Source organism: Pseudopipra pipra, chromosome 15 (genome assembly GCF_036250125.1).
Source record: "Pseudopipra pipra isolate bDixPip1 chromosome 15, bDixPip1.hap1, whole genome shotgun sequence".
NCBI lineage: Eukaryota > Metazoa > Chordata > Aves > Passeriformes > Pipridae > Pseudopipra > Pseudopipra pipra.
In genome coordinates, this window is record NC_087563.1 from 1,459,704 (window position 1) to 1,487,521 (window position 27,818).

The 27,818-nt window shown below is 51.4% G+C and overlaps 1 protein-coding gene and 1 non-coding gene across 2 annotated transcripts; both read right to left on the reverse strand.

Annotated features, from left to right (window-relative positions):
* Window positions 1–5,530: 5,530 nt before the first annotated feature.
* HSPA9 (heat shock protein family A (Hsp70) member 9) lies at window positions 5,531–27,810 on the reverse strand. Its single transcript, XM_064671409.1, has 17 exons — window positions 27,655–27,810; window positions 26,294–26,352; window positions 24,673–24,760; window positions 24,403–24,584; window positions 23,698–23,822; window positions 21,775–21,848; window positions 21,586–21,692; window positions 20,627–20,789; window positions 19,903–19,995; window positions 18,035–18,244; window positions 15,479–15,706; window positions 14,575–14,679; window positions 13,381–13,498; window positions 11,007–11,101; window positions 9,128–9,220; window positions 7,159–7,299; window positions 5,531–6,298 (listed from the first exon to the last, which is right to left on the reverse strand). Exons 1-17 carry the CDS (start codon window positions 27,733–27,735, stop codon window positions 6,239–6,241), a joined length of 2,022 nt encoding a protein of 673 aa, XP_064527479.1. The 5' UTR covers window positions 27,736–27,810; the 3' UTR covers window positions 5,531–6,238.
* Window positions 15,159–15,230, reverse strand: LOC135422838 (small nucleolar RNA SNORD63). Its single transcript, XR_010434606.1, has one exon. It is a non-coding gene; the product is annotated as a small nucleolar RNA SNORD63 (small nucleolar RNA).
* Window positions 27,811–27,818: the final 8 nt, after the last annotated feature.

A 27,818-nucleotide genomic window follows, 5' to 3' on the forward strand; every position in this document is an offset into this window, starting at 1 on the left:
ATAGGGGGGGCAGTGACAGTGACACCGACCCGGAGATATGGACAGAGGGGACAGGCGGGAAGGGACCGAGTGGATCACCTGTCTAACCTCCCTGCTCCAGCAGGGCCGTCCCACAGCACATGGCACAGGATTGTGTCCAGACGGTTCTGGAATATCCCCAGTGAGGAGATTCCACACCCTCTCTGCTCTCTCTTCAGGGCTGGGTCACTGCCCAGCAAAGAAGTTCTTCCTCCTGTCCAGCTGCAACTTCCCGGGCATCAGTTCCTGCCCGTTCCTCTTGGGCCATTGCTGGGCCCCCCGAGCAGAGCCTGCTCCAGCCTCTGCCCCCTCCCTGCAGCCCCTGACACAGCCTGGGGAGGGCCCCTCTCAGGCTCTGCTCTGGAGGCTGAACAGCCCCAGCTCCCTCAGCCTTTGCTGCTCCCAGAGCTGCTCCAGCCCTTGGGCATCTCCGCAGCCTGCGCTGGCCCCGCTGCAGGAGCTCCCTGGCCCTGCTGTGCTGAGGAGCCCGAGCTGGGCCCAGCCCTGCAGATGTGCCTGCCCAGGGCTGGGCAGAGGGGCAGGATCCCCTCCCTGCCCTGCTCCAAGGCTCTTCCTGATGCCCCCAGGATCCCTTTGGCCTCCTTGGCCCCCAGGACACACGGCTGGGCAGGGACAGCTGGTTGTTCCTCAGGACCCCCAGGGCCTTCTCCTCTCCAGCAGGTCCCCCCCAGCCTGTGCTGGTGCCGTGGTTGTTCCTCCCCAGGTGCAGGACCCTGCATTTGCCTTTGTTGAATTTCAGAGGGTTCTTCTCTGCCCATCTCTCCAACTTGTCCAGACCCTCCTGAAGGGGTACACAGGCAACGCCTCCCAGCTTTGTGCCATCAGCAAACTTGCTGAGGAGGCATCAACCCCCTTATCCAAGTCATTGATGAACAAGTTAAACAATACCCAGAACTGAACCTTGGGGGGATACCACCAGTGACAGGCCCCCAACCAAGCCCTGTGCCACTGATCACAACCCACTGGGATATGACACTCAGCCAGTTCTCAATCCAGCCCACTGCCCATCCAGCCCACATGGCCTGAGTGTCAAAGGCCCTGCTGAAGTCGAGGTGGGCAATACCCACTGCTCTCCCCTCAGCCATCCGGGCAATCATTCCATCTTGGAAGGCAATCTGGTTGAGCAAACATGATTTGCCTTTAGTGAACCCACACTGACTACTCCTGATCACACTCTGGGCCACCTCAGTCCCCCCAGGCCACCTGTTCTACACCCCACACCACCCCTGTGCCTCTTCCCCAGCCCCTGCCAGCTCACCTGGCCACAGCATGGACCATGTGCCCCCTCCAGCTCCCCTGGGCCAGACCCCACCCAGCAGTGCCTGATGGTCCTGTACTGGGGGCTGCAGCCTCCCTCACACTCCAGGTGTTTCCTCCCTCTTCTGTGCCCTGTCCATGCAGCAGCTGCTGTCCCAGGCGCAGCCAAAGCCCTCAGCCCCTGTTCTGGAAACGCCCCTGGTCCCTTTCTGGCCCATGGACATCATTTGGAGGAGGTCAAGCAGGGCAGGAGGCAGGGAGAAGGGAGACAGGGGGAGATGGAAGGGTTTTATGGAGCCATAGGTTTATCTCCCATTTCTCCTTTCCTGGGAAGCATCACCTTCCTGCTGCCCCATCACTGCTGGGGGTGTCTGCATGTCACCCACAGGGGTCTGGGCCAAGCCCCCCTGTGCTCCAGGCACTGCCTCAGAGGCACTGAAGGAGTGGTGACTGTCCAGAGAAGGGCAGCAAGGCCCAGGGGCTCAGGAGAGGCTGGAATAGTGCCCAAGGAGCCCAGGGAGGAGGTGGCAGTGGCTGGCTGGGGGACTGTGCCCCACAGCCCTGCCCCGCACAGGGGAGATAAGCACTGGGCTGGCTGGGAGGGGTGAGGGCCTCCTGCCCCACAGCCCAGCCCCACAGCCCAGCCCCACAGCCCTGCTCGGCCAGGGCATCCTCCTGACCCCCTTCTGGGCCCAGGAGGGCAGGAGGTCACACCAACCCCAGGCAGATGAGGCTGGGGAGCAGAGCTCCCCTGTGCCCCTGCAGGGCCCTGGGTTGGGGCTTCTCCTGTTAGTGGGGGGGACTGGAGCTGTCAGTCCCTGGCTCTCAGGAGCACATGGCAGTGATGAGCCACCAAGCCCACCCTTGTGGCACTGTGGGGAGCTCACCCACCTCTCCTGCCTGAGCACAGGTCCAGGACTGCAGCCAAACACCCCCACAGCCTCAGTGTGCAGCTTTGTAACCCCACTACCTGCCTTTTTTGCCCCAAAGATGCCAGGCAGGGGGTTTGGGAGTGCCAGGGACCGGGGAGCACCTGCCAATTCTGCCTCCAGGACAGTTCCAAATGGGACTAGCTGGAAACACAACGATGAAAGCACACTGAAGCCATTTCCTTGTTCCTTTCATGAAGTGTAGCAGGAGGCTGCTTCCCTTGTGCCTCCCCACCAAGGTGATGCTCTCCTGGGGATGCTGAGCACGGGGGGCTCATGGCCGTGGTGTCTCCCCAGCTCCAGTCTGCCTCCCTGGGACGTGCCAGCTCTGCCCTTTGCCATCAGCCAGGGCCCTACCCTGCCCTGCCCCTGGGCTCTCACCTGTGCTGTGCCATGTCAGGGGGCAATCGTGTTCCCAGGACAGCAAGTGCTGCCACAGCCCGAGCCCACTGCAGCCTCCTCTCCCTCCTGTGCTGCCTCTCAGCTCCCCAGGACAGGACACATCCCAGGAAAGCGCCAGTGAAGCCCTGCCAGGAGCTGGGCCCAGCTGGGCAGCCTAGCCACCCAAACAGAGGCTGGGCTGGGACTCAGCCCAAAGCTGGGTTTTTTACCCTGAGGGTTGTGCTGGGAGGATGTTGTGAATTTCTGAACTACCTGGTCGGATTTAAAGTCCTGCTTCTCTTCTGGGGCTGAGCAAGTACCAATTTCAACCCTCAGAGGTATTTTTTCCACATGCACCTAGTCCCACACAGCCCTTTTTAATCCTCCTTGGAGCAGGAAGACAGTGGATTAGGTGTGGCTTTAGGAGTTGATCTGCTGAGATAGAAGTTTTGTGTCCAGTGTGCCAGGGACAGTGTGCACAGAGGGGCAGGAGGTCAACTTACTCTGTGCTTCCCAGGCACTCCTGCCCTTCCAGCTCCATCCAGGGACTCTACTCTCTCTTTCCTCCTGGGCAGTGCTGCAAGTACTTCCCCAAGGAAGCTGAGTGCCTGCCTGCAGAGGAACACAGCAGAGCCTCATCCCCACCAGGCACACTCCCCAAACAGGTCACACTGTCCTGAGCTGGGGGAGAAGGCTCCCAGGAAAGGGAAAGAAGGCACTGCAGGCACATGGAGATTCCTGTGCCTGGCTGGAAACTCAGCCTCCCCTCCCCTCTTAGTCAGGCAGGAGCTGTGACTGGGATCTGCTCAGTCCTGTTTGTGTCACTGGATGGTGTTTGAGGCTGACAGAGCCCGAGGGCTGTGCCTGGCACAGACCAGCTCCCACCACAGGTAGGTGGGAACATCATCCTGTTGCATTTTCCCCAAAGTTTTACTAAATTTTTCTTGATTACTACCACCCACAGAGCAGTAATTTATTCCAGAGCTGCAGCACCACTGGAGCTTCCTGAAATAAGTATCGGCCTGTGTGGAAAACAAACCCCCAACAGCCTGTCCCAGTGCTGCCAGTGCCTTCCCAGTGGTGGGATGGCAACACTCAATGGCTCAGGAGAGCAGTCACTCTTCCCCGAGAGGTACAGCCCAGCTGCTGCACCTCCTGCCTCCCTGGCAGGTTTTGCCAGCAAGAAACTGTTCTCAGCATGACACACATCACCTCATTTCACTGCTCCTTCCCCAGTTCAATAATTTAGCTTATAAAGGAGGAGCTAAGAAGAGCACATTAATAAATAAAAAACATCTTTGAAAGATGTATTTAAACTACGACAGGGAAAATAATTCATTGAAGAAGCAAAGGCCAATCCTGATCAATGATTCAGGACCCTGGAGGCAGCGGAGGATCCGTCCACAGCTCCGTGAGCCCAGCAGGGAGGAAATGGCGCGTGAGCAGCTCCCAGAGCAGCCCCCTGTCCTGGGCTGCCCCAGCCCTGCTCTGGCAACAGCTGGCTGCCTTTTGGGGGAGGCAGCAGGAACAGCTTCCACCGAGGATGCTTTGCAAACTGTTTCACTTAAGGACATTTCCTTTCAGCGCCTGAAACGCCCACCTCGCTCTGCCAGAGAATTCCTTCTCTTTTTCGGACTGTGGTTTTATCCAGGGGATCACTTTTGACAGGAGCAGCAGCAGCAGAAGGGAATTCAGGACAGAAGTCACCTGCAGTCAAGCCTTGTAACAATAATTCTCAGGAGATGGCCAGCCACGTGCTCCTGCCCAAGCCCAGAGCAGGGTGGTGCTGTGACAGGACACAGCACATTCAGGACACACAGAGCCGCCCATCCCGATGACACACACGGCTCCTGGGAGCAGCAGTTACTGTGGACATGAACGTCCTTAGCCACTTGTTCCTCAAAACTTCCAGGAAAGCCCCCAGCCACGTGATCCAAGTAAACTGGGACAAATACAGACTTGCCCCTTGAAAAACCCAACAGAACAGGGCCTGGACCCACACCCTTTGTGTCACTTGTACACTCATGGGAGACCCGCATTCACTCCACCAGCCTGGTGGAAGCCCCACGGGCTGGCAGTTGGCACCATACCCCACAACCACCCTGGAATCAGCCACAGCAGAGCCAGGGTCCCCAGGCCCCACCAGCTCCCCTGCTGAAAGCAAAGCACCGAAGTGTGGGTTGGATCTCCTCAGTCCCCCTGCAGTAAGGCAGCACAACACGAGTGCTGTGCAGACCCCCCTGCACAGCTGCCTGCCCCCCACAGCACCCCACGCTGGGCACTGCCCTCCCCTGCTCCTCTGGCTGCCCCGGGCCCCTTCCACACCAGGACAGAAGGCTGCAAGCTCCCCCTCACTGCCCAGCCTTGGTCCCTTCCAGTCTGCAACCTAACAGAAAGCTCACAGAATCAGCACTTGTAGCCTTCCCCCATAGCTTCTCTTATTTAGGAAACTGTCTAGAGCCAGAAAAAAAATCCTTTCCTCCCTCCTAAATAGCTGAGGTGTCAGGACAAAGCAGCTGTAAACTGTGTTTCCTTTTCAGTCAATGACACAGAGAGACACAGATGTGGAAAAAGGAGACACAGATACCTTTACTGTGGCAAGGAGAACACACCTCCTTGGAAGAGTGGGCTGTAGAGGCCACAGTGGGCAACTGCTGCTCCAAGCCTACACCTGGTTTGCTAAGGCTGAGCCCAAGCACAGAGTGCCTGAGGGTGAAGTCCCAGTTACTGCAGTCACAGGACTTCAGGCATCTCGTGAGTGCAGCAGAGACACTCTCAGCAGGGACCAACTCCAACCTGACACCAGAGACCTCCTTTTTTCCTGTGAATGAAGCCCAAGTTCCAGTCAGGCTGCCTGTTCCCCTGGAGCTCTCACAGGCAGTAACAGGCTCGTGTTCTCCATCAAAGGCCAGGATACCACGAACTCCATGTTGGACACTTTTCTGCTTTTATTTTAAAAAAATCCAGAGTGGATCCAGTAACAGTTTTATTATCAAGGAAATTGTTTTACCATAAGCAGAGAACAGACACAGGATGGAGCAGAAGGCTCAGACAAGCAAAGTATTTAACTTCCACATAGCCTCTTGTGTAAGAAATACTGTTACAGCTGAGTTTGAAGTACCCCCTTTCCTTGAGAACAAGGGTACCAGCCTAGCTCAGGGCTGAACAGTCTCTACCAACGTCACCAGCCTTGCCCTGCTGCTCACAGGCCTCATTACCTGCTCACAGGTCCTCAGATGCACAAGGAGGGTCCATGCAGTTCTTCTCCTCCCTGTTCCAGCACGACTTCCATCTCCACCCTCAATTTAGTGACATGGTTTCCAAACTGGGATCTCAGATTTAATACACCATTGTGTCAAGTATTAAATGATCAGCGAGTGCCCAGGTGCCTCAGGTGAACGCCCCAGGGCCCAACGCCTAACTCTGTCTGGCACGAATTAACTTTCATCAAGTGACAATTTATCTAGCAGACACATCACTAAGTTTATACATTAAAGAATTTTATATATAGAATACTGCAAAAACACAGTAAGTCTGAATTCTGCCCCTTTCTGCTCAGGAAGGTCCCTTCTCTCCCAAGCATCAAGAAAATCGACCTCTTCATCGTACTCCAGCCAAGGCAAGACAGAGACTTATTGCTTCTCTTCCTTCTGATCCCCTGAACTTCCAGAACCCTCTCGTTCAGAGGCCATCTGTGAAAACATTGGTTTGTTAGTCGTGGTAACACCAAACTGCTCCCGGACATTCTTCCCCAGCTCGGAGAGCCCCTCCCTCAGGGCAAGGGGCAACTGTCCACTGGAGGACAGAACCAACCTCACCTGTGCAGGAGCTCTGAGAGGGAGGGAATGATCTTCCCATTATTTCTGCTTTCCCAGGGGATGGAACAAGCTTATACTGCAGCTTTGGACATTTGCAGTTTGACATCAGGAAAGCAGCTTTCCACAGTAAGGACAGCTCAGCACCCCCAAGGTCACCTGGGCAGTGCAAGACCTCCCTGGACAGGTAACAGGGTTCAAATGGGGGGGCCTTTCACTGGGAAGGAGATGGAGAAGAAAATCCCAATGGCCTTACTACTGTGGCTTTGGGCAGACTGAACAGGAAGCCTGTTTTAGTCATCCTGAAAATAAGATCGGGCATTGCTTTTCTCCTTCAGGCACCCCTCGCACTGAGGGAAAAGCCCCCTCTGTGTTCTTCTTGATGCTCCTCATGAGGAGATCCCAGCACTTCTCCATGGAATGCTGTACAGTACCAGAAGCCCTGGCCTGGATGCAGGGCACCTATGGCAGCATGGCCACGACTTCAGGCCTCCAGCTCTCCCTGACCTTCCACAGCTGCCCCTTCAGCCAGTGTCACTCAGAGGGAGCTGCTCCAAGGCTCAGCACCAGCCCAGCCCAGCTCTTCTCTGCAGTTTGGGATCCCAACTCCCTCCCAGCCCTTAGCTGGAATCTGGTGTTCCAACTCCCTCCCAGCCCAGCTCTTACCTGGAGTTTGGGGTCCCGACCCCCCCTTTCCCCATCCCAGGGCTCTGAGATGGAAGTGCCCCCAGACTTACCTTCTTGTATGCCATTTCAAAGAGCTTCAGGGAGGCCTGCTGCAGGCTGGTTGCTGCCTGCCTGATGTTCTCCCCCGTTTCAGAATCTTTACGAGCCAGAAGTTCCCTCATTTTAGCAATTTCTTCCTTTAGTTTGTTGCACTGCAAATAAGACACAACAAGCACAGTGAAATGCTGCACTTGGTTCACTGAGAATCTCCATCCCACCTATTTGCCACAGCAAAACTACCTTTCCTTGCCAGAAATCATGAAGTTAAGCCTCAAACTGAGCCTGCAGGGACCAGGACTGTGCCCAGTTCCCAGTGGGCACCTGTCCACTTCGCTAACCGTGTCCCAGTTGGCGTTAATGGGGCCTTGTTTGCTGTCTGGGCAGAGGTGCCAAGGACACAGAGCCCTGCAGAGCCTGACAGCTCGCCAGCCGTGTCTCTGCCTGGCACACCTCAGCCATGAGTCAGCCACCCCAGGAGCCAGGGGAAGGGGAGAGAAAGCTGGTTTTCATCGATATTTAAGGCACTGTCAGGGAGCCAACGAGTAAGGCTGCTCACCACCCTGGTTAATCCCCTCGCACGTGGGAGGAGAAGCAGAGAGGCAAACCAAAGCAGTGTGGGCTCATCCCAGCCCTGCAGCCATCTGTCAACCCCCACACAGGCTGGCATTCCCCTGCCAGCCTGGCAGGGTGCTGGAGGGGCAGGGGGCTCCTGGGGACAGCTGTGCAAGGAACAGGCAGAGCTCTGGTCACACCACGGTGAGGGGAGGAGAACAACAGCTGCTGTCAGCCCCCATTGGCACAGGGCTGCTCCAAGCACTGCTGCCCACCTCCCCCTGGTATTCCTCCCAAAAAAAGTTATAGGGAACAGTCCCTGCAGGGAACAGGGATATAGGCTTTGTGCTCCTGTATGAGAAAACTCCAGTGACCATAACCCCAGAGAGCCAGCCAGTATCATGGAATCAAAGAATGGTTTGTGGGGGAAGGGACCTCAAAGCTCATCCAGTCCCATCCCCTGCCATGGGCAGGAACACCTTCCACCATCCCAGGTTGCTCCAAGCCCCGTCCAACCTGGCCTTGGACACTTCCAGGGATCCAGGGGCAGCCACAGCTTCTCTGGGCAACCTGTGTCAGGGCCTCCCCACCCTCCCAGGGAAGAATTCTTTCCCAATATCCCATCTAAGCCTGCCATCTGTCCATTTAAAACCACTGCCCCTTGTCCTGTCACTATCTGCTGGCTGAGAAACAGCCTTTTAACTGACCAGAGGCTACTACCAATAAACTATAATCATGTCCCCCAAACACCCCAGAGCCTCAGAAACCTTTTTATTCTGCTTCCCAGAGACTGGGCGCTCTGTTCTGAACCTGGCTTTTGAAATCCACAGTGCACCACCTCAGAGTGGTGTGAAAAGCACTCTTTGATACTAAAACATCCGTTTCATTCCCAAGAGAGAAAAACTGGAGCTAAGCTGATACAACAATTTTTATTGCCCCCCAGCTCCTGGGTGCTGTGCATGCACTGCCAGGACAGCACAGCAGCTCTGCCTTTCTCCCTGTGTTAACACACTGGCAGGCACTGTCCAGGATCTCCAGCTTTGGAGCAAAACTCTCTCACAAGCTCCAGCACAGTTCTTATCAAACCCCTGCAAGGCCAAGCCAAGGACAGAGCTCGTGCAGAAACCTTTCACGAGCAGCCTCCCAGGCTCTGACATCCTCAGTGACACTGAACTCACACTTTGAAATGGGGTATTTGCCATTATCCAAACCCTGCTCCTCTAAGTTTGTTGTACAGCCTCCCACCAGCCACACTCATCCCAAGTCCCAAAAGCAGAGATTGAGGACTATGCCACCTTTACCTGGCATGGAAACATGCCCGGAGCTGGTGCCAGGGGCCAGAGCCAGCTGTGAGTTAAGTGAGAGTCTGAGCAAAGACTGGATAAGGAACCTTACCTGCTTTACACTACAGGGTCAGGAACTCCCTACCTCATCTGCTGGCAGCTGATCCTTGAACTCCTCCATCTTGGACTCGGTGTCGTGGATGATGCCCTCAGCCATGTTCACAGCTTCCACACGTTCCTGGGGACACAGCTCGTCAGGGGCTGCTGCAACACCACTGCTGACACAACCTGAGGACATTTCTCTGCCCAAACTGCCAAGCTCCATTCTAGTTCCCACATAGGGTCCTTCTTAGTGTCAAGGGGGCAAGAAACGCAAGCAAACAATTCCTAGATGCACTCTGGCACCAAGAGGCCCAAAGAGGCCAGTCAGCCCTCACACTGCCACACTCAAACTCACTTCCCTGAGGCTGAAGTACTAAAGCAGTATCACTGTTGGCACACTGGAACTTCAGGGACAGCACAGCACACTCTGCTCCTTGGGAAAGCAACAGAGCTTTTGGAAAAGCTTTTGAAGCTTCTTCAGCAACAAGGACACTAGAGACAACTCAAATGCTTGGTTGTTTTAGCTGTGTTCCCTTATCACAAAACCTCCCGTTTATGCATTCATGAGATTTCCACAGCAGTAAAACCATGATCTGAAAAGTTAATGAGGGAATTTTGACAATTACAATTACACAAGTCAAGTCAAGAGAAGTGTTAAAGTAACCTAATCACCTTCCTCTAGAGCTCACTGAACAGGGGTGAGTCCCAGTTCAGGACTACAACAGGAAGAACTTATCCAGCAATTTAAGATACAAAGTAAGGCAGCAGGAAAGTTTTCATTGCAGTCTCTTCAATGCCTCCCCTATGCTTCATGGTAATGATGAGGTTATTTAACAGTGGGACTTTCACACCAAGCTCTTTGATGGTTCTCCATCTAACCCACAAATGCTCATCAGCCAGTGCTTTGTGGCTTTACAAGTTCTGAGGTGATGCTGCTTCCTGTGAATTTATTCCCTGCCTTCTCCCCTTCAGTCCCTTTCTGATCCCTTCACTACTGAGGGCAAGATTTACAGCACTGCCTGAACACCTGAGGCAGCTTCCTACAGACTGGAAGAGCACAGACTGGATCAATCCCATGTGCCAGTTCCTGCAATCATTAATCATATGCTGATGCCATATCCCAGAGTCAGCCTGTGCTGTGTCTACTTAAAAATCAATGCTCTATATTTAGTTGGATAATTCATTAGTATTACCCTCATTAAAGCAATTAGTTCCAACCATCAATCCTGTGTGTATCACAGGTCCAGTCACTTGACTGGCAAGTGTCAGTCTTTCCTTGACACAGCCAGTGAGGATTTCCAGCACCTCCTGATGGCCTCCCCTGCACTGAGGGGACACTGTGCTCACATGGATATGGAATTCCACATGCCACAGTGAGACTTCAACCACTATGGAAAGCAACCTCCCACTTTAACAAGGAAGAGGCTGAGGTGCACTTGTGTTTGGCAGGTTCTATAAATTAAGCTTTCAAATGAACTCAGAGTAGCTTAACTACCCCCACAGGGTCTCCATCTAACCAGAGCACTGCTGTGAGCACCCAGCTGCAGGGGGCTGGCTCCAAAGGCACAGGCAGGTGGGCAGCAAAGAGCAGTGATGGCAAAAACATAAGTAGAGCTGCAAAGCTGTTAGTCATGAGCAACAGGTAGGTGAGTTTGCCCACTGCTGCCTCCATGGCCCAGGAACTCCTCAGGGAGCCAATAAAATGCCAGGCACACAGGGCAAGGCACCCAACCCAAACCCCAGAGCCAGATGTTTCTGCAGACACCTTCTTGCAACTCAGTGTGAACTGACTGTAAGGAAGGAAGCAGATACGGGGGTAACAGCTCAAGGGGTCACAGAGCAGAGCCCCCAGCCCCTCAGAGGTGAGCACAGCCACTGGCACACGGGTGACAGGCAGCAGGGACCCCGTGGCCCCCCGTTACCTTCCTCCGCCTGTCCTCCTCCGCGTACTTCTCCGCGTTCTTCACCATGTTCTCAATCTCATCCTTGCTGAGCCCGCCCGAGGACTGGATCACAACTGCAGCACAGAGGAACATCAATGAACAATGTGCTCTCACCTTGAGGAGAGGATTATCTCCCAAACCTAAGAGCAGCCTCGCTCAGGGACGCTGCTCCTGTGAAGGTCTTGTGGGCAGCACAAAGCCAGCCGGTGTTTGCAGAGGCAGAGATGCTGCTGGCAAGGTAAAAACCTGATCTCTCAGATCTACAAACTCCACAACCTGCCCACTGGTCTGGTCTGCAAGTCACTTCGGCTGGTCTTCAGTTACTTCTCCTGGAAAGTGAGGGAGCACCAAAGCCCCCAAAGCAAAGGGGCATCCCAGGTTAAAACACGGAACTTAAAAAAACAACCTCCAACCAAAAACCCAACTAACAAAAAAATCCAAGGAGAAGGAATTGTTTTACCAAAGATTCCTATCCCTGTTGGAAAACAGCCCAGGCTGGTGGCAGGATAAGACAAGTTCCCCACCCAGCTCCTTACACTGCCCTTAATAAGGGAATGTAGCGAGATTCTATGAGCAGGCTCTTAAAGGTCCCTTTTTCCCCCTTCCATTAGTGTCAAAAAACATAGTCTAGACTTAACTAATTTCTGCAGTAATGCCTAATTTCATTGTGAAAGGGAGGACCAATATCCAGGACATCCAGGTTTATTAAAATCCTCATATGAAGTAAGTTTTCTATGTAAAATCTGCCGGTGGTGCAAAACCCTGAACAAGGACACACATACACAAATCCTCTGGATACAGATGTGGGATGAGCAATTCAGCTTTGTAATTAGGACCACATCTGCACACAGGTAGGCAGCTAAAAAACATTCTAGTTGCCTATTATCAGAAGCCTTTTACTTAGCAGCAAAAGGCTGCCACACCCCCAAAATCTACAAGGAAATCAAGTAACAAGCAGTGTGGTTTTGGTAAGATGTTGCTGCCGAGAAGCCAGAGTGTGATTAAGAGCAGCACATACCTCTGAGCTGTGCATACGGGGTTAATACTTTCCTTAGCTGAGTGTGCATTCCACTGCTCAAGGGTTGTTTCCAAGAAACAACTGAAGGGCAGTACAGAGGCTTCCCAGTTAGAGGAACAAGAGAGATCTATTTTCTATCAGGGGAATCCGTAAATGCTTCAAATTAATTTTCTGAGCCCACAACAGAGCTTTAGAAACTGTCAACTGTGGCATTAATTACCCTGGAACACCAGGCCTGACATTTCATTGCACCACAGAGCAAAACACACTGACAGCTTGAAGTCCCTGAGCCTCCTGCCAGTTCAAGACTTCCAGCCTAAGTGGATGAAAATGAACAAGGTGGTTACAGGGAATACCTGCTGCTCAAAAATACTTGACTCTCCAGACCTTTGTAATGGAGTAATGACAAACAAATACAGTCTTGGCAAGAGCTGAGTTGTTCAGCTATACACTACACACCTTGGACTCAGAGATCTTCGTAATTTGATTTCTCCCTTCAAGCAGACAGGCTCAGGGACAGCAATCCCTGTGATAGCAGAGGGCACTCCCAAAGGAACAGTGTGCCCAGCAGCACAGCTCAAGAACAACTAGTGCTGCATTGCCAAGCAAGGATTTTCTGTCCCTTCAGGGTAACTCAGGGCAGGATGTCACTGCTCTGAGCATCTCAGTGACACAGGACACCCTGGGAAGCAGCAGGAGCACGGCCCACAAACACCTGTGAGCCCTCAGTTAGCCAACCTCTGGGCACTGAGGCATGGCTGACCTGTGCAGGAAACCCAACAAACAGCTGCACTCTGCCGAAACATTGGAGTAGCGATCCCAGGAGATGGCAGGACTGAGCAAGGACTGTCACACAGGGCAAAAGGACTCATGGGAAAACCCTGCCAGTGAGGACTGCCTTGACCTTGGCATAGGCAGGGGCTTCATCTCCACCTAACGTGCAAGGAGAACTTCCCTGGCAGGATCTGTCAGCAGGCTGCTGGAGAGGGCAGTGCTGAGTGCACACAGGAGCTTTACCACCTTAGAATGGATCTACAGGTGACTTCTGTCACTTCTCCCCTTCCCCAGCTCACTCTGCCCTCCTTTCCAGGGGAGGCACTCAGCCGAAGATGACTTCAACTGCATCTGTGCTGCACTGACAACAGACTGCTTGGGTCATCCTTGCTCTTCATCAAACCAGTGCTGCAGTCCCCACCTGACTGTGGGGTGCCCACCAAGGCAGCATTCCATGACCTATGGAGTCACTGGGTGTTCCCCTCAGTGCCCAACATGCCATGGCACCGCCACGATTCCTCCAGGCCTTCCTCCCCATCCCTGGCATCCCAGAGCACTCACTCTGCTGTTCACGCCCGGTGCCTTTATCCTTGGCCGACACGTGCACGATGCCGTTGGCGTCGATGTCGAAGGTGACCTCGATCTGGGGCACTCCCCGTGGTGCAGGGGGAATCCCAACCTGGGAAGAGCAAGGGTTGGCCATCAGCTCCCACAGGGACAAGAGCTCAGGGCATGAGGCTCCAGGGCTGGGCACGTTACCCTGGTCATCTGACAATGAATCAGCTATTAACCAACCCTCAGAGCTGAGTCCTCTGAGCACCTGTTGGCATCATGTGGTGCATCAGTATCTGGACAGATTTAACAGGATACAGGTTTCTACCCAGGACAGCTGCACAGAAACCATGTGAGAAAACCCCCAAGTTTGGTTTCAAAGTGATACAGGTTCTGCTTTACTGCTAAACAAGCCCCTCTTCCATGGGCATGGCAGGATGCTCTGTTTCCTCAGTTCTGGACACAGACTTCACTCACCACTTCCAAGGAACCATTTTAAGACAGTGACAGGCAGCACAGCTTCCTTCTAAAGTACAAAAGGCAAAGCCCTTCCTTTCTGCAGGGCTCTTCCAGCACTGACCAAATCCATTCTGGGCAGGGAGTTTGTCACGCAGCCCCACACTGCACACCAATCCCTGGAGCACATCTGTTGTCCAGTCAAGCAGGGCGTGGGGCTCAGCTTCACAAGGGCTCCACACAATTGTTCAGAATGATGTGCTGACAGTCGACATCATGGCACACACACCGCAATCCCAACCAGGCCACAAACCTCCCAGGGTACCCTGGCTCACAGGGACTGCAGGTATCCTGGAGCCTGCTCCAAGTCCTGTCTCTGCAACACCAGAGGAAAGGCCAGCCTTCAGCTTATCTGCTGCACAGGCTTGGGACTGCAGAGGTCTTTTGTGCCCAGAGAGCCCTTTTAGGTCAGCAGGCCCTAAAGCTGCAGCAGCCCCTGTGCCACATAAGGCTGCTCAAGAGACTCTCACCTCCATCTTAAATGCTAGTTGCTCCCCTGCCACAGAAAGGCTGTCCCAGAGCTGGGCCGTACCTCTGGAAGCTACTTTTTTACTACAAATGGGATCAAATGTCTTCTGTAAGTGACTCCCCCTCAACACTGCCTTGAGGGGTCAACTGAAATGGAGAAGGCTCTGAGTGTCTCAAAGAAGGTCGAGCCTAAGGTCATGACCAGAGTAGCCCACATACCAGTGTGAACTGGCCAAGGAGTTTGTTGTCACTCGCCATCTCTCTCTCTCCCTGGCACACTTTGATCTCCACTTGTGTTTGCCCATCAGCAGCTGTAGAAAACACCTATGGAAAAGGAACAGTGTGTTACTGTACAGCTAATAAATTGGAACACACGAACTGATGCAGTTACAAACTGACTGAAGGAATAAAAGGAAGCTACTTGGAACAGAAAGAATCACTAAATGTTCATTGTTCTCCTGTTCCTCTGACAAAATTTCAAGGCATCAAGACTAGCAACAGCCAAGCTCACTGGCATCTTGTCCTGTGTGCACTTGGAGGCACAAAAACAGGCCATGCTGTGTCAGCAGCAGGTTCCATGGCAGCCACCCCCCCAAGAACATCTCCCCCTGAAGCAGCTGGGCTCTGCCCCAAGCCCACGCCCCAGGCAGCTCCGGGGTTATCAGTGAGCACACAGCAGCAGGCCCAGACAAGGCCAAGGAAGGAAAGGATCACACCCAAGTCTGTCAGAGCCTTAAAACATAGGAAAGAAGATAACTCCTCCTGAGGCATGCAGCCCAAGAAAGGCGGTGTTCAGCGGGTGTGGTGCTCAGTTGCAGAAAGTCTCCACACAATTCTTCTTCAGAATGATGTGTTGACAGTTGACATCATGGCACACACACTGCAACAACCCTGAGCTATCATCCTGGGCTATCCTGGCACCCTTTAATTCAATTCCCCTCCACTCCTGGGCACACTAATAATCAACAGAGATACTCACTGACTGACATTCAACCTCATTTCTACAACTGCTTCTCCTTGCCAGATGAGGAGGAGACAAGACCATCTACTGGGATGCTTTGAGAAGCCTTCACTGGGTGTCCAAGAGCACCCTGAAAGTCCCCCATCCAGAGTCAATTCGTACCTGGCTCTTCTTGGTTGGGATGGTGGTGTTCCTGTTGATGAGCTTTGTGAAGACACCTCCCAGTGTCTCAATGCCCAAGGAGAGGGGGGTTACATCCAGCAGCAGCACGTCAGTGACGTCCCCAGCCAACACCCCACCCTGGATGGCTGCACCGATGGCCACGGCCTCGTCAGGATTCACGGCTTTGCTGGGAGCACGGCCAAACAACTCCTGCACAGTCTGCTGCACCTGCATGGAGACAGCACAGCTGTACTGGAGGAACCACCACTGCCACAGAACGTGCCAGCCTGGGCTCAGCCTGGCATCCCTGGGCTCCTGCTGCCACACGAGCCTGTGGCACAACAGAGACACTGAGCTTCAGGTCTGTGCCCCATCTTCCATGCACCCTATGAAATGCACTCGTTTCAGTCTAGACAACCCCTTCTCTGGAGGCTTTTGTGCCATCAAGTTTGCAGCTGCAAGTCAACTCACAGCAGTGCTTTTATGTAGCCCAGCCATATTCAGAAGGGATCACTCCACGCTCCCTGGGAACTCGCACAAGCCAACGCTGAGCAGAACACAGCTGTCAAGGACAGCACAGCTGTGGAGGTACACACAGGGAAGGTAAAACAAATCCAGAAGCACAGTTCATGTTGTTTGTGTGCAATAAAGGAGAAAAAAAAGGGAATTGTGTAAAGACCAGAATTTTCCAACTCTTTATTGAACAGGCTGTTTCAGCAGAGCAGATGTGCCGTGTCAGCAGCCTGAGAGGCGTTGTTAGCACTGCACTGCTCGGCCCCTTTGGAAGGACTGTGCCCATGATTCCAACAGACTTACTGCTGAGGCATCCACATGGGAATGCAGCAAGGGTCTGCACCAGAGCACAGCCCAGAACTCCCCTGCTCTGCCCCACAGGGGAAGGGTGTGGGACTTGTGCTCCTCTCCGAGTACAGCTGTTGGGCACACACCAGCACAGGGGAGCACAACATGCCTGGAAAACTGCTGGGAGCAAACACCCAGCTCTGCACTGCAGCCAGGAGACACCTGCCCAGAGTGTTCATTACAGAGGAACACTCTTTATGTGTGAGCATATAATTAAGTGCAAGTCTTTCCCTCTGGAGGCATATTTTACAGAAACATTACTTCTAACCACCCACGGTACTTCTCCTTGAGTACTGGCCATGGAAGCGCTCCAAAGGAGCCACATTCCCCCCTAGCAGGGTGAAGAGAAGAGAACAACATACAGAAGAGAAGGTTCTGGACTGTGTACAACACATCAGCACTGATTTCAGAACCAGAGCTGTAACTACAGGCACTCAGGAAAGCATTCTGTAAGCATAAGGCCACAGATGCTGGGGGTTATAAAGGAGGGGGGAAGGAAAAGTAAATACAAAAAAATAAAAATCAATATTTAAGTCCCGTCTTCCGCCCCTAAAGGATACATAATGTTTCAGAAGAGGCTTTCCCACTGAGTGTTTGTCATCACTTTATATGTAAGTAATCACACCATTTTTCCTTTATCCAGCTGGAACAACAAGGATTTTGGGAACATATAGCAGAGTTACTCCACTTAAGTTTTGGTCAGATCAGGAGCTTCTGTTTATCTTGTTGCTCTGGGTGACCTTCTGCTCACACAAATATCACCTCCAGCCATCAGGGTCATTTAATACAGGGAGGAAAAACCCTCTCACCAAACTCCAAATGAACCCCAAGCAGGACCATGTACACACATACTGCCCTAGAGAGGACCTGCAAATCACGAATCTTAACAGCAAACAAACAGTCCAGGCCTGACTGATTCCTCTGGAATGAGATTCTGATGCTCTGTAGGAGAGGACACGCTGACCCTTGGAGAGAGCAGTGCACATCCCTGTTCAGCTCTGGTTTGGGGAGCAGCAGCCTGACTGGCTGGAACAGGAGCAGTGAATCACCGGCAGACAGCACCTTATCTACAAGACTGTGCATGTCAGCACAGCAGTCTTTTAAGTTACCTGTTGGTGCTTATCTGCACTGAATAGAAGGGCCAGGCATTAGATAAGGAGTGTCTGGAACAGACAGGGAAATGGGCCTGCCAACACCCAGCCTCCAACAGGTATCTGATCACACAGCCAGCAGGTATCAGAGCAGTTCTGCTCCTGCAGCTTCTTCCCAGCTGCTGTAAGTGCTCTATACAGGGAGCAAAGCCCATGGGGGGCAAAGATTACTGACAGGTGACTGTCATTGAAGTGTACCTTTATCACACACTGAGGCCACAGCAAGAGAAACACCCTGTACATCTCCACAGTGCTGCCTCTGTCCATCCATACCAGAACATCAGGCTGCAGCTGGACATGCAACTCCAGACATGTCCCGCTTCACTTTGTGAAGTGCAACTCAGCTACAGCCCCCAGACCAAGCTGAGCTAATTAACAGGATGAGAGTCCCTCAGCACTGTTTCCATGGGACTCCTCAGCACATCTGCTCTGCTCTGGGGGCCCTCAGCTGCTGGGGCTCTGAAGCCACCAGACCCTCAGCTTTTCTGCTGCAAGCCCAGGGCAGCTGTGCCAGCTCTGCCTGGAGTAGGGACTGAGCTCATACCTTTGGCATTCTGGTCATGCCACCGACCAGGATGACTTCCCCAATGTCACTCTTGCTGACTTCAGCATCCTGCATGGCCTTCTGGCACGGTGCCACCGTCCTCTTGATGAGATCAGCCACGATGCCCTCAAACTGTGCCCGAGTCAGCTTCATGTTCAAGTGCTTTGGTCCGGAGGCATCCATGGTCAGGTAGGGCAGGTTGATGTCAGTCTGCAGCACAGAAACAGGCTTGGAGTGAACACAGCAATGGAAAATAGGGCTGCTCCACAGTCAGATCAAGTTACAGCTTCTGTTGGCCTGTCCTGAAGCATCTGCATGACTGCTCACCCTACAGCCCAGGCCTTAGGTGGCAGCAGGAACACTTTTATGTTTGTCTCTTCTCTCAGAGAAGAGACAGTTATTTTGTTCCACATCTCACGGTTACAACTGTTAAGCTCCCATTTTAATACTGTGTTACTGCAAGGTTTTGCATTGTTAAGAAAAACAAATTCATTAGTCATAGCCAAGAGGTAAGAGCTGAAACACTGGAAGTGACAACATTAATCCTGTTCCTTTAGCACAACTCAGGAAAAAGCCCATCTTCAGAGTTCCCAAAGATTCTGCCAACTAACATTCCATATCAGGTAAGCTCCTTGAAGAAAAGAACTCATGGCTGTTTTCTAAATGCCAATAACTCATGTTCCACAGCCAAAGTTAATTAGTGCAAGGGACCATAATCCCCACTTCCTATGGCTATTTCTGAATCTCTTACAAATTCACATGCTGGATTTTTAAAGCAAATCTTATACTGAAATCATTCAAGTGCTGAGTCATGCTGACATCAAAAGACACTACAAATCAAAGCAATTAAAACATTAGTGCTTTAAGCTCTAGAGATTAAGTTTACACAACAAGAACTAAAGCCACGTTACTGACTAGAGGTGTGCAGTCACTTTACAAACAGTGTGGTAAAAAGCATGAGGGGAAAATGGGGCCAAAAGCAAGTTGTTTTCCCTTCACTGCTAAAGAGTTAAGGAATTCAGTTTTTCCTGCTATGAACAAACTGGATTTGCCAGCTCTTGAGCACATAAAACAGAGCCTGCTATGTCTCTGGCAGAACTAAGCATCCATTGTGACTGGCCTAAACTCCTTGCTATGAGCTCCCCACTGGCCAACAAAAAGACCACCATCAAATAAAATTAAAAATGTTTATTCAGAACCTAGAAATTGGCAGAGTCCCCATTTCAATTACTATATAATTGACCTTAATTTCACTTAGCCAGGACTATTACACTCCCAACTTGCTCCTTCTCAAGCTCCTCATTCAGTAGTGAATAAAGGACACGCTTGAATGCATTAATACACAAAGTGGATGGAAAAAGGAAAGGGGGTGTATGTTGCCCAATGTCTGGACAACTCTTCTATAGGCAAGTAAGTTGAGATTCTTTATAGAAATCACTACACAAATTAGCTGTTTCAATGGAATGAGTAGCATCAAGGTTTTCCAAGGCTTTCGAAGAGCTTGCACAAATAAGTGGTTCCAGTAACCCAGCAGCACTGGCTGCAGCTGAATTCCCTGCAGCACAGGGAAATTCTGAAACACAGAGTAAGCTGGGAACAAGGTCACATTCCCTATAGGATCAGAAAACACACTGCCAGAAAAAAAGGCAAAATCCAGCACCATTCTCAGCTCCCAACAAGCAACTGTGCTCCAGAACAGCTCATCCTGGTACTGGACTTGCTGTGACAGTGACACTGTTTGGTTACACAGAAGAGCTTGTTCTGCCACAAGAAAAATCAGCAATGTCAGAGCTTTGTACACAAAGCCAATGCAAAACTCACAGCATCTCACAACATTGTACCAGACTGCTCTGGACCCAGGCACGTACCTGCACAGATGATGAGAGCTCACACTTGGCTTTCTCTGATGCTTCTCTCACTCTCTGAAGGGCCATGTTGTCTTTAGTGAGGTCAACACCCGTCTGAGTGACAAACAACAGGTTAACAGACTCAGCTTCTGCTCAGGAGTCACCTCACCGCAGTTCACCTTCTCACCACTCTTGACTCTAAAGATATTTCTAGAATACAGCCTGCTACGTGCACTTCTGCTGCTCTCTCACTTCTGGCAGAGGTATTTAGCATTTCAAATGTGCCAGCCCTCTCTGCTCTGCAAGTGATTATACAGTAAGGTACAGATTAAAAGCTTGGAAAAGCTGCTGCATCACAGAATATAAAGACAAGGCTGAATTAGCAAAGGAGTTGGAATTACCATTGCAGTTTCCTCCAGCAAACCCTGTCTTACACCTGTGCTATCACGTTCAACTGCACCAGATACTGATTTTTAAAAGCAAGCAGACTATGCATAGGAGAGTCCTGCTACACAAGAGAGAAAAAAGGCAGAAGTCCTGCTATTCCATGTCTTCCAGAAGATGAATAATCCACCTCAAGAAGACAAATGTAAGAACTGGAAGCTGGGCCAACAGGTGTCTAATACTCTTAAATTTTAACTGTGCCATAAGTGACAAAACAAGTCCTAATAATTAAAGATTCCATTCTTCTACAGAAGTGAGTTTGAAAAGCAGGGTAACACTCTGCTCTGAAGAGACACCTTACCTCTCTCTTGAACTCTTTCACAATATGCTGTAGTAAAGCCTGGTCAAAATCTTCTCCACCTAAGAAAGTGTCACCATTGGTGGACTTCACCTCAAAGACCCCCTTCTGGATTTCCAGCACAGAAATATCGAAAGTGCCACCACCCAGATCGTAGACTGCAATGCTGCAGGGAGAAAGGCAGGAAAACATCACTTTCTAGACAAAGTTGTGTGGCTCAAAACTCACTCTCCCCAAAAGATGCAGTGTGCAGAACTCACTCTGTTGCCCACAGAAGTTAACAGCCCCTCTAAAGACAGCAGTAAACAAACCTCACAGTGCACAAATCCTTTGAGCACTGTGAGTCCACGGGGCAGTTTCTCAGGCTGTGCTGCACAATGCCCAACCTTGCCCGTTATTTCAGAGAGGGCAGTTCCTCCCTCTTCAAAACCAGACCCACATCCAATGACAAGGGCAGGGACACCACAACTATTATGAAACACATTTCAGAATGTGAGGCTTTCACAGCACTGTCATCTCCATCAGAAATACACAATCTCTAACAGAAGCCCTGCATTTACGTAACCAGCCCTGACAGCAGCAGAGGGCTGAACGCAGGCAGGGAAGCTGCAGGCCATGGGTACCTGCCACAGCTCAGGGTACCTCCTGTGCTGCCCTGCAGCACCACTGGCTGTCACCCAGCTGTCCTGCCACACCCAGCACTGCCACCAGTGGGCAAGATCATTAAATTGACATCAGGTTTGATAATTAAGTTGTAGCTGCAAGTTATGAACTCTCCTTCTGTAACAAGGTTGGCTGGCACAGAGCAGAGGTGACATTGCACAGCTCTGACTCATGGCTGTGAGTCCACCTTGGCACAACTCCAACCAACGCTCCAAAAACCAGGAAGAACAAGAGGCATTTCCAAAGCAAATCCCAGCACGTTATTTGGGAGAGGGGAGGTGCAATGCACAGGCACTCACACTTTGTCTTCTGACTTGTCCAGACCATAGGCAAGTGCAGCTGCTGTTGGTTCATTAATCACCCTCAAAACATTCAAGCCAGCGATCTGCCCAGCATCTTTGGTAGCCTTAGGGATAAAGAGGAACAGTGCTGACTACCGAAGTTAAATGCAATTTATAAGCCCCCAAATCTTATAGCTTGATGAGTACCTGTCTCTGAGAATCATTGAAGTAAGCAGGGACTGTGATCACAGCATTCTTTGCTGCGTGCCCCAGGTAATTTTCTGGAAAAAGGAGACAAAACAGAAGGTTATCCTTGTAAGAACACCAAGTCATTATTCACAGAATCACAGAATGGTTTGGGCTGGAAGGGACCTTAAAGCCCATCTCATTCCACCCCCTGCCATGGGCAGGGACACCTTCCACTAGCCCAGGTTGCTCCAAGCCCTGTCCAACCTGGCCTTGGACACTTCCAGGGATCCAGGGGCAGCCACAGCTTCTCTGGGCAACCTGTGCCAGGGCCTCCCCACCCTCACAGGGAAGAACTTCCTCCTAATGTCTAATCTAAACTCACTCTCTTTTAGTTTGAATCCATTCCCCCTTGTCCTGTCACTACATGCACTTGCAAATAGTCTCTCTCCATTATTAAGTAGTTTGAAATCATTTTTCTGAATTAACAACACAAGAAAGACTTGCTGTTTTCTGGGAAGATGCAGAGGGAGCTGTGCAGAAATTCAGTTCTTTCACATAACATGGAATAGTTTGTAGACTTTTGACAGCACAGCCCTATTTTGGCAGCACCTCCACAACTCCATCAGTGACTGGATGGCACTGGTGTGAATTCATCTTTGACCTTAACTTGTCTATTTAGTGTGCAAAGCTGAAGCTGTTCTCCACTTTTTTTGAGGGTTCAACATGTGATGCATTTCAAATTTCCTCTTTTTCATCCTGATTACCAAATCTGCTGTTGGTAACTTACACAGTACAAATAATGTACATATACTAACTTTATAAGCATTTAATTAGTTCAATACTTACTAAATTAATTTTCAGAACACTTATTAAAATAAGTTTGTGTTTAATTTTTGAGACAGCAAGTCAGAAAAACACGTATTACACCTCAATTTAAGGTCATGAACTGCTCTCAGTAAAAAGAGAAGGATGCCAGGAAATGCAGATTCAGACCTGCTGAAAAGAATGTGCAGGGTGCCCTGACAGGACTCATGGCTGTGCACTACCCCAGCACAGAGCTCACCCATTGCACTGTTCTCTGCTGCTTGCAGAGCCAGATCCTTCCATAGGTGGAGTCATGGAGCACCCAGGCCAAAAGCCAACACCTTTATGTCTAAGGCAGAGGCACACCATCCTCCAAATAAAAGCCAGAATTATCATCTCTAGATGCTCACATACCACACATTCTTGAGTGGAGCTTTGGCAAATGTCCAGGACCTAACACTGGAAAAACAATAACCTCTGGATGAAGCTTCAATCCTGCCCTCCTCACACCTATCACTGGACACAATATTTACCAATGAGGATGAAGAAGACAGCCACTGACTGTTCCCTCTCTGTATCACTCAGTGTCCCCAGAAACCATTTTATAGGAATTGAAATAGAAAAAAAAAAATCCTCCAGGTCAATGGCTCTTTTCCCCCAGTGATCATTTAAAGTCCCCACTGGCTAATTAGCCATTCATTGAGCCCAACAATGGGGTCCCTTAACACTCCCTCTCTCCCTACATGCTCTCCACCCAGCAGCTGAGGGAGAACAAAGCCACTGCAAGGCCTGGCTGCCCCAGCCCGTGCTCAGCTGCAGCCAGGGAGGCACAAGGACTGGGCTTCCAAGGAAACGGAGCTCCCCCTTCTGAGTGAGTGTGAACTCAATCACAGTGAGGATCAGCTCAGGCAGTACTTAATTCTGGTAAGAGTACCCTTTAAGTAAAGCACTAATATCTTGCCAAAGGTCTGGGATTGAGGAGGGAATGATCTTCCTTGAGGCTTCCTAAGAGCCCACTCTGTACCCTACCCCCCACCTGCCCTGTTCTGTGAGGTTTTGGTACCAAAAAAGCACCTTTTTGGCTGCAGCACCTCCATTTACAAAGCACACAGACAACAAAGACCAAACTGTACCAACCTGCAGTTTCCTTCATCTTCATCAGGACAAAGGCACCGATCTGGCTGGGAGAGTAGAGCTTCCCATGGGCCTCCACCCAGGCGTCCCCGTTGGAGGCACGGACAATCTTAAACGGGACGTTCTTACTGCAAAACACCAGCATTCCACGCTCAGTTGCTCTGTCACCAGGTAACATGGACAAGCTCTAGACAAAGAACACTGAGCTTGCCAGCAGCAGCCTCAGATCCAGAGGCCCAGGAGTACCAATATGCTGCTCCTGCTTTTAATCAGCTATACATCATTTAATCATAAACCTGAGGTATGATCTTACAGCTTTGATTAGAAATACCCTCAAGAATGAGAAAAGTCTTCACTTTTTCCTTCCACATCAGGAAGACTTTTTTACTTCTTCTCTGAAAGCCTTAAGTGATCAAAAACTAAGAGATCCTGAGATGACCTCAGTTGGTCAGAGCATGGTGCTACCAACACCAGTGTTGTGAGTTCAATGGAAGGGCCATTCCTCTAAGAGTTGGACTCAATGATCCTTGTGGGTCCAACTCAGGACATTCTCTGAAGCTCTGAAAACCTGGAAAGCTTGGCCCTCAGACAGGAGCAATGAGACCCGAGGGCAGAACCACTTCACCCACAACAGGGTCATATTTTAAAGCAAAGAGGCTGGTGTTGTCTGCCCCCCTTGCTGGCAGTGGGGTCGCTCCCCTCACTCACATGTCCTTCTTCACCTCCGAGTCGTCGAAGCGGCGCCCGATGAGGCGCTTGGTGGCGTAGAAGGTGTTGTGTGGGTTGGTGACCGCCTGGCGCTTGGCCGGCATCCCCACCAGGCGCTCGCCGTCCGCCGAGAACGCCACCACCGACGGCGTGGTGCGCGCTCCCTCCGAGTTCTCCAGCACCTGGGACACAGGACAGCGTGAGCAGGGAATCGCCCCGGGGGCACTGAGCTGGACACTCCAATCCTAACAACGCTCCCTCCTCACTCACCTTCGCTTGCTTCCCTTCCATGACGGCCACGCAGGAGTTGGTGGTGCCCAAATCAATCCCGATGACGGCCCCTTTAATGGCTTCTGAACTGCAAAGCACAGTGGGGGAAAATGAAATTACTGCTAAAGAGAACTAGATAGTAAAAAAAACTGCCAGCCCTGAAGACAGGACAAAAGCAATTTTCCAGCTGATGCTGAAGCAAATCCATGCTGCATCCTGACCTAAGGCATTCTCCAACTCTTACACTGGAATTTAATCTTGTGCCTCTGTTCTCAATCAGATCATTTACAGGTAAATCCTTGTTTGTTAGAATAAACATCCAAAATATTCCTCTTCACCAAAATATCTTTACTATATACATATATATTTATTTTCTCAACAACTCTTGTGATTTTGACATAAAACAAAATCATAACTAATTTTGTCCCTACACAGACCGGACTTGTTTTGGGTTACTTTTGATCATAGTCACAGACTGGTTTGGATTGGAAGGGACTTTAAAGATCATCTCATTCCACTGAGGTGAGGACACCACTGAGGTGTCCACTGCCATGGGCAGGGACACCTTCCACTAGCCCAGGTTGCTCCAAACCCTGTCCAACCTGGCCTTGGACACTTCCAGGGATCCAGGGGCAGCCACAGCTTCTCTGGGCAACTTTGATGTTTCAACTTGTTTGAAAACAGCCACCTGGAGTCAAAATACTACTAAATAGATGGTATTTGTTTATTTATCATTGCTTAGCATGGGGAGAAGGATCCACAATGATAAATTGCTCAGCCCACGTGGGGTTCTCTGAGCCAGAGCCAAAGGAAATCACCTTTTTGATCCTGAGGAGCAACAAGTTAATTTAAGTCTGGAAAATGGGATTAAAAAAAAATTGGAACCTCCTCCTCCTTTCTAGGAAGAGTATATTAGCCCTCTCGAGGCTCAGAGAACCCTGAATCACAGCTTTGCCTTACAGAGCCATGCTCTGGGATGGGGAAGGCATTCTGCAGGCAGAGCAGGACTGTGTTTATCACCAGGACATCATCATCTCCCTCCCCAGGCTGTCAGTGGCTCTAACACCAGTTCCAGGAACAAAGCAGTGATCTTGGAATGTCCACCTGCTCAGGTTGTCTGCATCAAACAGAACCAGTTTTCCTAAGGCAGATTTCCCAGCCAATGCCCAAATCAGCATCAGCCACAAATGTTTGACTAAGGCAAAACCAACTGCTACTCATTTCCCACTACCTTGGAACAGGAAAAATAAGTGATTCAAATGCATGAGCTGTTTGAAATGAACTTTATCCCCAGAGCAATGGAGCCAGGCATCACTCATTCCATGGCAGTGTAAAACAACTTGTTCCATCAATGTTCAGGGTACTTTTTAGTTTGTTTGTTTTTAATCAAACAAATCTCAACAATCCACATTTTGTGGGAGAAGAGGCAAAGAGCAGTTCTCAAAGTTCCCTTGGAGATAAAGAAACAGCCTCAGAAAAGTTCCACGCGGAGGTTCTGGTTTTATTTTGCTGGGTTTGCTCTGTTACTCCATCTCTGGCTACAACAACCAGTTCTGGTATCAAGAGGACAGTAAATATCAACATCAAGCAACCAAACCCCAAACCCCAAGGGAATACTCACGCATATCTCCTGATGGAGGCTGCTCTGAGGACATTCTGACTGAGGCCATTCCAGAACGTCTGAAAACAGACACATCGATGGAAACTTAGTTTAAAACATCAAGTGGTCTTCAAACCAAGGCTTTCAGAGGCAAGCAGTGTCTGAAGCTACACTGTCCCACTACAGTGTTTATCTTTAAAAACTTGGGCGCAGACTAAGGAGGGATTTGAGAAAGAGTCAAATTGATTTAAAAAACCCCAATTACTGCACCAATTCATCTGCCATACCCCTGATTTCTATGACAGAACGGAGCATTTCCCTCAGACAGGACAGCCTATGAACGTGTTACCAGCAAAGAGACATTTCAGCAAGTCAACTCTGAACCTTCAGCTTCCAGTGAGCAGCAGCACCAGATAAACATTAACCCCATTTCTCGAGGCTTTGTGCCTGGTCAGCAGCAAACGACCTCCTACATCCCTTGAGGGATCTGTGCTCCAGATTCTGCTGCACAGCTCCAGCAGCTTGGCCACTCTGAGCCCTTCTGCAGTGGCCACCCCTCTGCACATGTAAACCAGCATCCTAGAGGCTCTGGGAGCTTTAGCCCTTGTTCTGTTTGAGAATGAGCTTTTAACGAGACATCTCAATACAAACAGGGACACGACAGGAATATTTTGCTCATTTTTCAGGACCTGTGACGCAGGTACAGCCCGTGGGTGGGTGAGGCTGCTGTGGCCAGTGTTGTGGGATGTGCCATCCCTGCCTGTCCGTAAATCCTGCCCTTCCCAGCGCGGTCCCTCTCTCACCGTCACTCGGAGAGTGAGGGACCCACCACTCCCACCACAAATTCACTTTATACAAAACAGACCCAGCCACGCGAACAGGTCCCTCTGCGCCCCCTGGGGCTGCTCCAAGCCGCGCCCACAGTGATATTTTCTGAATAAAACCTGAGCACCTGAGGGGCCGCGGCCCGGGCCTGTCCGGGGGGGATCGGGACTCGCCCCCGCCCCGCAATGTCCCCTGACCCCCCTCCGAAGGCCCTTCTGTCTGTGCCCCAGTCCCTCCAGGCCTCACAGCCCCGTAATGTCCCCACAGCATCCCCCGGCCTTCCCCCAGAGCTTCTCCCGTCCCCTCTGATCCCCCGGTCCCCTGCAGCCCCCACAGCCCCTCCCGCTCTCCCATGTCCCACAGCCCGTTACTCCCGGCCCTCCCCTAGGCCTGCTCGTCTCTCTCCCGCTCCCTCCGACCCCTCGGGACCGCACAGCCCCGCGACGTCCCCACAGCATCCCCTGCTGCGCCCCGGACACCCCGTCCTCGCTAATCCCGCCGCCCCCCCGGTGCCGCCTCAGGCCTGCCCGTCTCTCCCCCCGTCCCCGCCGCGGTACCTGCGCGCGCGGGGCGGGGTGCGCGGGCCGGGCGCGCGCCCGGCGCAGGGGCAGTGTGGCGGCGCGGCTCGCGCTCAGCATGGCTGCACAGCCCGCGCGGACACGGACACGGCGCGCGGCGCTTCTGGAACCCTCCACACACGTGGGCCGCGGGGGGGGCGAGA